The sequence below is a fragment of the Grammomys surdaster genome, unplaced genomic scaffold (assembly GCF_004785775.1).
Source record: "Grammomys surdaster isolate TR1022 unplaced genomic scaffold, NIH_TR_1.0 128, whole genome shotgun sequence".
In the NCBI taxonomy this organism is placed as follows: domain Eukaryota; kingdom Metazoa; phylum Chordata; class Mammalia; order Rodentia; family Muridae; genus Grammomys; species Grammomys surdaster.
The window spans coordinates 6,270,906-6,280,439 of NW_021604586.1; the positions used below are offsets into that span (position 1 = coordinate 6,270,906).

At 58.7% G+C, this 9,534-nt stretch overlaps 1 protein-coding gene across 1 annotated transcript in view; it reads left to right on the forward strand.

Annotated features, from left to right (window-relative positions):
- Zfpm1 (zinc finger protein, FOG family member 1) overlaps nucleotides 1-8,430 on the forward strand; it is a 55,308-nt gene extending 46,878 nt beyond the window's left edge. The window contains exons 5-10 of the mRNA XM_028753768.1: nucleotides 2,762-2,861; nucleotides 4,467-4,673; nucleotides 5,251-5,481; nucleotides 5,568-5,663; nucleotides 5,749-5,895; nucleotides 6,067-8,430. Of these exons, the coding sequence (XP_028609601.1) occupies nucleotides 2,762-2,861; nucleotides 4,467-4,673; nucleotides 5,251-5,481; nucleotides 5,568-5,663; nucleotides 5,749-5,895; nucleotides 6,067-7,826 (2,541 nt within the window). The 3' untranslated portion in view covers nucleotides 7,827-8,430. The remainder of the gene's footprint in view (nucleotides 1-2,761; nucleotides 2,862-4,466; nucleotides 4,674-5,250; nucleotides 5,482-5,567; nucleotides 5,664-5,748; nucleotides 5,896-6,066) is intronic.
- The last annotated feature ends 1,104 nt before the right edge of the window (nucleotides 8,431-9,534 follow it).

A 9,534-nucleotide genomic window follows, 5' to 3' on the forward strand; every position in this document is an offset into this window, starting at 1 on the left:
GGGTAGGGGGAGTTGGAGCCAGGAGGGGGAGAGACAAGTGAGGGCTCGAGGGGCAGCAAGTGGGACAAATGCCAGGACTCTTCTCGGACCTAGACACACCTGAACAGACTGAGAGGAGCCCGGGGCCGGCTGGGAGCTGAACTCCTCCCTCCGGGGCCTACGAGACCCAGGGCGGGGGGAGTGAATGCAAAGCCCTGTCTCAAGCCCCAACCTACCCTGACGCAGGGCAATGACAGAGAAGGGACCGTGCGTGGAGGCCCGGGACATCTGTTCTGGGGCAGCCAGGATCTCATGATGTTTCCCTAGGGACTTGATGTGATTATGAACAGCAGCCACTAGCTCTCACCTAGCTCAGCTCCCCAAGGTTCACCCCATGCCACAGTGCTGCAAAGGGGTGCGGTATGGTGTTCCCTGCACTGGGACCTCCACAGAAAGAGCGGCTTGTGCAGTGTCAGCAAAGTGGCGGGTGCGCGCGTGTTTTTATCATGCGGTGAACATGCTGCTCCGGAGAGCGATAAGCGTTAAACCGACCGCGAGGCTGTCAGTCTCAGTTTGAGGGTTTAGAAATATTGGGACGAATAATTAGATTTCATATCGTTACCACAGCACCCATCAGAGGATCAGGCAGATTAATTTTCTCACCCTCCTCTGCTCATTAATATTCATTAGAGACGTGGAAGGCTGAGGCAGGGCGGGCCGGACCCAGCCACCTCACTGACAGCTGTCTGCTCAGGCTAGGAACAGCTAGGCTGTGAGAGTCAGAGGTCCCCAGTGTGGCTGCCCACACCTGTCTGCTGTATTATCCCTCGGGTTTACTCCATGCTATCCAACTGTGACCTTGAAGGCTCACCTATCCCCTGCATCTCTGGGAGTCACCCTCTTGAAGTAGGCGCTCTTAGGTAGAATGCATTCCCTCAGTGGACATGTAGCAATTGCCAGCAAGGTCCAGGACACAAGGCTCATACCTGGCTCCAGAGATGCCTTCCTGTTCATGTCATCCTTCAAGCAAAGCATAAGTATGCAGCCATGGCCAGTGTGTGCAGCTCCAAGGACTACCTTTATGCTCACATTAACCTGTGCCCGGGGCAGAAATGGCTACAGAGAGGGAAATGGCCTGCCTGGACCCCCAGACCTACCACCCCCCAAAGATGGTAGCAGGACAAGGAAGGGAGTTTCTTCCCCCTGTCGTGACAGCAACTTTGTCATGTGGGCCTCACCCTGCTGGTATACAGGAAACTGAGGCCAGAGGTGCAGGTGTCACCTGCTGGGACTCTAGGGTTCCCCTTCAGAGCCAGCTTATCTCCACTCTCTGCTCCATGGCAAGCCACGTGGCAGCAGGCAGGTGATGTGGCAGCCACCTGGCTGGGCTGTCATGACCTCATGGTACATGGTCACTGGGAGTTCCCAGCTAGAAGGCCTTATCATGCTGGCTCTGTATATGCCATGTAAATGGAGTCTGTGAAGAGTTGGTCCACAGGGGTCACAGGGGAAAGGTCAAACCTGAACTAGACCATGATGTTTGGCTCCAGAACCTATGTGGGCACCACACACAAGGAAACCCAGGAATGTCAAGCACTGTCCTGGCAGTGCCCCATACAGTCAGCAGCCTGTTTCTCCTCCTGTTCCAGCCAGTTATTGATCTTTCCTACCCAGTGAACCCATTGCCACAGTGGTTCTTAAGAGCCTGGGAGTGAGCTCTGGGCCGTTGGTTAGAAGTTCTTGAGGCGCAGGTTTCTGATGGAAAGGCATGCATTTGATTAAAGCAGCAACAGGCTGACAGGATAATACACAGGCATGTTCTACTGTTACACCCAGTGCCCAGGTGGCTGGGTCCAGGAGCCAAGTAAGACTCATCCCCGTAGGCTGATGCCCTGGTGGCAGTAGTCATCCACCCTCCAAGGACAACAGGACTGGGCCTCTGCTGTCTCTGCCTGCCACTGGCTGCGTCTCATCCTCCATGTGAGACCAAATCCCACCCCAGCCTTCCAGCCTGGGCTGCATAGAGACATGGCCACGTATACTTCCTCTGCTGCTGGGCTGAGAGCCAGGGTGTAGGGGGCAGGAAACAAGCAGCTTTGGTGGCCCTGGGGGGCTGAGCCCGGAGCTCTTTCCTTCCAGGTTCAGACCAAGCTGCAGAGGAAGTGTGTGGCACAGCCGTAGGCTGGAACTTCTACCCCCAGCCCCTACCCTTTACTCTGCCTCAGCTTCCTGGCCTGTATGATGGTGAAGAGGGCATGGAACCTCGGGTACCCACTGTCCATCACTCCTCAGCAACACAGCTGTTCTTGGGTTGGGATGGCCAACCCCAGGGAAAGGACAGTGCTTCCAATGAATGGCCAGGGGTAAAAGTTCCACCCTACACCAGAGAGGAAAGCTTTACCGGAGGACGGAGACACAGCCTCCTTCCCTCCCTCCCCCCTTTCTTTCTCTCTCTCTCTATCCCTCCCTCCCACCTTCCCTCCCTCTCAGTTCCCTGCAAGCATCTAGCAGTTGTGTGGCATGGGCCATACCCTTGGTGCCAGCAGCTCTGTGTGCCCTTGGGCACACTGCTTGATCTCTCTGGAGCTTTGTTCCCAAGAGACTAATGCCTAGCCTTGGAAAGCCCAGCTCCCTGCCATGGCTCCAGATACCATAGTGTTTGAACTACACAGGTCCTACCGCTGTGAGCTGTCAAACTACTGACCACCACTACACAACACAGCACAGCCCCGCTAGGCACTGCTGTGTAGGCTGATCCTTTCCTACCCCTGCTCTTCCCTAGGGCCCAGCTGTGACTCTGATGGTGGATGAGAACTGCTGGCTAAGGATGCTACCCCAGGCCCTAACTGAAGAAGAAGCCAACTCAGAGATCTACAGGAAGGGTCTGTGTCTCATGCCTGCCTCCCTCCCCTCTAAGGTCTTTCAGAAAGCAGGGACACTTGGCTCTGGTCCAGCTCTTAAAGGGACACCAGCTTATCTGGGTGACAGTAATAGTCAAACTGCCTGAGAGCACCGTAAACTCCATCTGAGAGGGTGAGGGACAATCTTAGGAGCTGCAGTCCAGACGAATCATACCCACTGACACGAGCGCTAGAGGGGCCACACTGGGCCGCTCTACAGCCACTGAGAGCGCTGCTTCCCCATGTAGACTTAGGTAGAGACTTAACTACGAGAGCTTCCGGGGACCTCCGAAGGGCAGCAACCTGAGGCCCAACCTGGGTTCTGCTGGCCTGACTTTGTTCAGACCCAGAGCCGCCCTTTACTAGTTGTGGGACTTGGTGAGTCCCTTGCCTTCCAGGATGCGGCTCCATGTAGAAAGTGGGTAAGAGGCTGTGGCCAAATCATTTCATCCTATTTGATGCCCCCCCTCCCCGTCCAACCTTCTAAGAGTTGGAGGTGCAAAGGGGATCTTCCCTCAGTTCATCCTGTTTGCTAAAATATTCTGGAAGTTTTGTCCTTGAGGGGCTCCTCAGTAGGCCCTCAGCAGAAGCAGAGCACCTTCCCAAAGTACCAGAGGTTTGAGAGTTGAGGTCAGCTACATGGGACCTTTGCCAACACTTCATGCTGTCTGCTGGGCACAGGGGATCATGTTCCCAGTCCTACCAATAGGTGCTCTAAGGACCAGAGAGAGCAGCCAGAAGGCAGCCTGTACGAGGAAGAAACACGCCCCAACACCAGATTGGATGTTGGCAAGCAATCAGCCATGTGCTTGCACTACCACCCTGGCCTGCCCATAGGCGTCTACAGCATGGTTCTGCACAAGTGTGCCGGCCACAAAAGACAGAGGCCCTTATAGGGCTGATGCTGATAATAAACATGACATGACCTGGTGGGGCCTGCAGACAGGGTCCCAGTGACCACAGTGTCCTGTGGACACTGATGGGTGGTTTTCCTGTATCACTTGCCCGATAACTTACACGGCTCTGCACTGCAGCTCCGCTCCTACTGCCACCTTAGCACACACATAGTCCCCTTTCTTTCCCCACTTTCTGCTGGGAGTGGCCACCGCCTTGAGACTGAGGCCAGCAGTGTTCCTACCTACAGCTCACAGGGAAGTGCAGCCTCAGGGTTCCAGGCCACTAGGCAGAAATGCTGGCCCAGGACACCTGGGTTTTGTTGATTGAGGCTGCCCTCTACAGGCTACTGTGGGAACAGCACCTGGTCCACTCCCAACAGGTTGAAAACCTGCCTGTTCTGGAGCCCCCTGCATTGGGACACCCCTCCACCCAGCCAAGTGGTTACATAAGATCCCCTCGGTTATCCCTGCCAGTCCCATGTCTACCCTTTACTGGAAAGGGAAGCTCCCCCAGTCCTTGCTCAGACACAGCTGTGAACCTGAGTGCATCTATCTCCTGCCGTTTGCCTGGCCTCACTCATCCCTGGAGTAAGGGAGTACAGCAGGGCCTCAGTGTGGGAGACAAAGGGAGGACCCCCATTGTAAGCCCAGAATCACTGGACCCAGCATCATAAATGCCTGTACCCTACAGATGGCACCCTCTGGTGCAGGGTTACCAAAGTGGTACCTTCTGGTGGACTACTCCATGTGCTCCTCGTGACCGAGCCCCACAGTACTCCCAAACACGCTGTGCAGGAACCAGCAGAACCTGGAGGCTCAGCCCCGGTGCACACAGACATCCAGCTGCTGCCCCAGCAGGCTGGCATGGCATCCATCCTTGCTACCGCGGTCATCAACAGTAAGTATGTGACTCTCCAGGGCAGACTTTGGTGACACTCAAGTCAAAGGGCAGGGCAGGTTCTGAGTGTTCAGTGCTCAAGAGGTCCAGTTAAAACACACACACAAACAGGGAGAGAGAGAGAGAGAGAGAGAGAGAGAGAGAGAGAGAGAGAGAGAGAGAGAGAGAGAGAGAGAGGTGTGTGTGGAGAGGGAGAGGGAGGGACAGGGGATGACTTATGCTCCAGTAAGACACTGAACTGAAGGACAGTACCCAGCTAATGTAGGATGGGTGACCTGAGTGCTAGAAGTTTGCTCATGGCCTGCTACCATAGGGAGGGCCCTCTGGGGAGAGGATCTAGATGCAGGCCCCATGAGAAACATACAGTAGAAAGAGAAGGTGGTGGCTGGGGGGGAGGGTAATACATGCCCGAAAGCTGAGTCCCCAAGTCCCCACATCAGTAGTGCAGGGACAGGAGACTCCCCAGAGCCTGGGTGAGTCCTACAACGAGACGGGGCCTTCAGAGACAAGATGAAAGGGGATCTGAGCTAGCCAGCCCCTACCTCATCCAGTCCGTGCCCCGCTTGTACCCCTACAGAGGATGTCTTCCCCTGCAAAGACTGCGGGATCTGGTACCGGAGTGAGCGGAACCTGCAAGCCCACCTCCTCTATTACTGTGCCAGCCGCCAGCGTGCAGGCTCTCCTGTCTCAGCGACTGAAGAAAAACCCAAGGAGACCTACCCCAATGAGCGCGTCTGCCCCTTCCCCCAGTGCCGAAAGAGCTGCCCCAGCGCCAGCTCGCTGGAGATCCACATGCGCAGTCACAGTGGTGAGTGCCCACCCTGCCCTGGCCACACTGCCCTGCCATAGCCAAGCCTAAAGGGGCCTGGGTCCAGTGTTCTCTCCATGTTCCAGGAGAGCGCCCCTTCGTGTGCCTCATCTGCCTGTCAGCCTTCACCACCAAGGCCAACTGTGAACGCCATCTCAAGGTCCACACGGACACGCTCAGCGGTAGGTGGGCTGGAGGGGGTCGGGATGGGGTCTCTGGGGCTATACCTCAGCCCCATGAACCTGACCACAACAGCGTGGCCTACAGGTGTCTGTCACAACTGTGGCTTCATATCCACCACAAGGGACATCCTCTACAGCCACCTGGTGACAAACCACATGGTGTGCCAGCCAGGCTCCAAGGGTGAGATCTACTCACCAGGGGCTGGACACCCGGCAGCCAAACTTCCTCCAGGTAAGCAGCCATACTGGGGCCTCACTGGCCCTCTGATAAGTGGGAAGGGAAGGGACTTGTCCATAGGCAACACATGGTGTCCTTGTCAACCCTGGTCCTAAATCCCTTCTGCCTACCACATCCTACCTAGGGCCTGCCCCGGGCCTGACATGCAGCCTTGTGTTCTTGTAGACAGCCTGGCAGGCTTCCAACAGCACTCGCTGATGCACAGCCCCCTGGTTCCCGCTGACAAGGCACCCACGCCATCCTCAGGACTGGACAGTAAGGCCTTGGCCGAAGTCACCAACGGAGAGACCAGAGTGCCCCCCCAAAATGGGGGCAGCAGCGAGTCCCCTGCAGCCCCCAAGACCATCAAGGTGGAGGCTGCAGAGGAGCCTGAAGCCGCCCGTGCCTCGAGGCCGGGAGAGCCAGGTCCCCAGGCTCCATCTCGGACACCTTCACCACACAGCCCCAATCCAGTCAGGGTGAAGACAGAACTGTCCAGCCCCACGCCTGGCTCTAGCCCAGGGCCGGGAGAGCTAACGGGGGCCGGGACGCTCTTCCTGCCACAGTATGTGTTCGGTCCGGACGCGGGCACAACCACCGTCCCTGCAGCGCCACAGGCCTCGGAGATCCTGGCCAAAATGTCGGAGTTGGTGCACAACCGGCTACAGCAAGGCGCGGGGAGCTCGGGAGCGGCGGGAGCGCCCACGGGCCTCTTCCCGGGGACTAAGGGCGCCACGTGCTTTGAGTGCGAGATCACCTTTAACAACATCAACAACTTCTACGTGCACAAGCGCCTCTACTGCTCCGGCCGCCGCGCGCCCGACGACCCGCCCGCTGTGCGCAGACCCAAAGCGGCCACGGGCCCGGCCCGCGCGCCCGCGGGTGCCGCTGCCGAGCCAGACCCGCCACGCACGCCGCCGGGGCCCGGAGCACGAGAGGAAGAGGCGAGTGGCGCGACCACTCCCGAGACTGAGGCCGCGGGCCGGGGCAGCGAGGGCAGCCAGAGCCCGGGCAGCTCGGTAGACGACGCGGAGGACGATCCCAGCCGCACGCTGTGCGAGGCCTGCAACATCCGGTTTAGCCGCCACGAAACCTACACTGTGCACAAGCGCTACTACTGCGCCTCGCGCCACGACCCGCCCCCGCGCCGGCCACCCGCACCCACGCCCGCTCCGGGCCCCGCGGCTCCCGCGCTGACGGCCCCGCCCGTGCGCACGCGCCGGCGCCGCAAGCTGTACGAGCTGCCCGGCGCCCCGCCCCCGGCGGCAGGCCCCGCCCCCGTGCCGGTCGTCCCCGCCCCCACGGCGGAGCTGCCCGCCTCCCCGAGACCCGCGAGCGCGAGCGCCGGCCCCGCCCCCACGGCCTCCCCGGGCCCGGTCCCCGACGGCCCCATAGACCTGAGCAAGCGGCCGCGTCGCCAGACCCCGGAGGCGCCTCCTGCCCTGCCCGCGCTGGCCGACTACCACGAGTGTACGGCGTGTCGCGTGAGCTTCCACAGCCTCGAAGCTTACCTGGCTCACAAGAAGTACTCGTGCCCCGCTGCGCCTTTGCGCACCGCCGCCCTCTGCCCCTACTGCCCGCCCAACGGGCGCGTTCGCGGCGACCTGGTCGAGCATTTGCGCCAGGCACACGGCCTGCAGGTGGCCAAGCCGGCGGCCGGCCCTGGCGCTGAGCCCCGCACGCCTGCCGAGCGTGCTCCGCGCGACAGCCCCGACGGCCGCGCACCGCGCTCTCCTTCCCCTGCCCCCGAGAACGCGCCTTCTGACCCGGCAGATCAAGGCGCTCGGACACCCTGCAAGGGCCCGCCCGCGCCTGCTGCTGCGCCGGGTGGTGGTGGCGGCCACCGCTACTGCCGCCTGTGCAACATCAGGTTCAGCAGCCTGTCCACCTTCATCGCACACAAGAAGTATTACTGCTCTTCTCACGCCGCCGAGCACGTAAAGTGAGCCTGTGGGGCCGCACCACCGGGACCCTTGACACTTAATAAAGACATTCGGTGTGATAAGTTCGCTGGCGGGCCGGCCTGTTGTCTTAGATCTAGTGGGTCTCATTCCATACCCTAGCCTGTGCAGACCTGCAAGGGGCACCCCACCGTTTCCTCCTGGGGCTCAACCGCTCCTTTCCTCTGCTTCTGGCTCACCCGCAGCCCTGCCAGAAAGCGCATCCAATTGCAGACCACTAGGGAGAAGGAAACCTTGTACTTCTGAGTCTTCGAGGGAGGACGCCAAGCCCCAAAGTGTCCCTCCCGCCACTACAGAGTTGGGCCTGGGTTAGCACCTGTGGTCCGTTGCTGGCCGGCTACAGGCCATGTCTAGCAGAGCCCTACCAAGGGCAGTCTAGCCGGTGCTTTGGCCTCTCTGCTTGGTCCCCTGAGAAAGTAAACATGCCTGTTCTCCAACTCTAAGTCTTAGCCGGCAGCTGTGGAGGCTGAAAGTGAACCCTGAAAACACCTCCGGGAACCTGGGGGCCAGTCTGCCTCTCACCCAGCCTTCTGAGGTGACCTGCTCATGGGCCTGGGTTTATACAAGAATAAATGTTCCTGAGAGTCCATTCACAGGCCCTGCCCAATTTACCACAAGGGGTACAATAAAAGCCATACCCTACTAGTAGGAGGTGCCATGATCCCCCAGGTCAACTGGATCGCTGGGGATTTGGCTAGCAAAGGGCCCAGAGAAGTCAAGCAGCCTCTGTCTTGGGCCCTCTCTTCACAAAAGCCAGCCGGATGGGAAATCTGAAGAAGCCACAAACCCTCTCTCTGTCCCGCCCCTCCGCATTGTCTGAATTTGTATGCAGAGCTATGGTTTCCATTGAAAGCCTGGTAGACAGCAAATGCCTCCCGGGTCTGCACACACTACCCTCTAGCAGTATGTGCCCCTTCAGTGTGTGCCTGAAGTTGTCTGAAGGTGATGAGGACATAGGGAAGTGGACTGGTGGGTAATAGATGCTTGAATGAGAGAGGCCCAAGGTGACCCCTAGCCTCTCCCTTTGCCCCATTTCATACAGTTGCAGAATTGTACCACAGGCCCACATATCCAGTCCTGCCTCAGTTTCCATGCCTGTAAAATGGGATTGAGACCCTTTCTGAGAACACAGAGAAGAGACCCTGTGACCATCACCCAAGCTGAGTTGTAGGTCAGGCTTTATGTACCCTGGTACCAGGAGGTTCCTCCTGCTGTCCGAGCCTTGGGCTGTAAGAGTGTTACCATGTCTTGGGCAGTCCTGTGAGCTTCACATGGCCCTGTACTGGGATGCTGGATCTTGCCATTTCCCACAGTGTATGGCCAGGAGAAACATGAGCTTAGACCTGGGCATGTGCCCAGTCTAAACACACCTATGCTTAGAACTCACTGAGTCCTGGCAGCCTCCCACAGATGTCAGCAGTCCCTGTGCACCCTCAAGTTCATGACCCATTCTTCTTCTCCCAAAATCCCCTTGGCCCAAGGGGTTTCCAGCACCTGCTCTGTGGCCACCATAGCAAGACAGCCAACTGACATACCTCCCCTGGGTGTCTGTCCCCTGCTCCCAGGATGGCCGTATTCTATATGAGAGACCTGTCTCAACCTCCCTTCTAAAGATTTGGAGGGACCGTGGGCACTGGGACACTCCTGAGTTTGTCACAGGTCTGGCCACGCCTCTTCGCTCCGGCTCTTGACT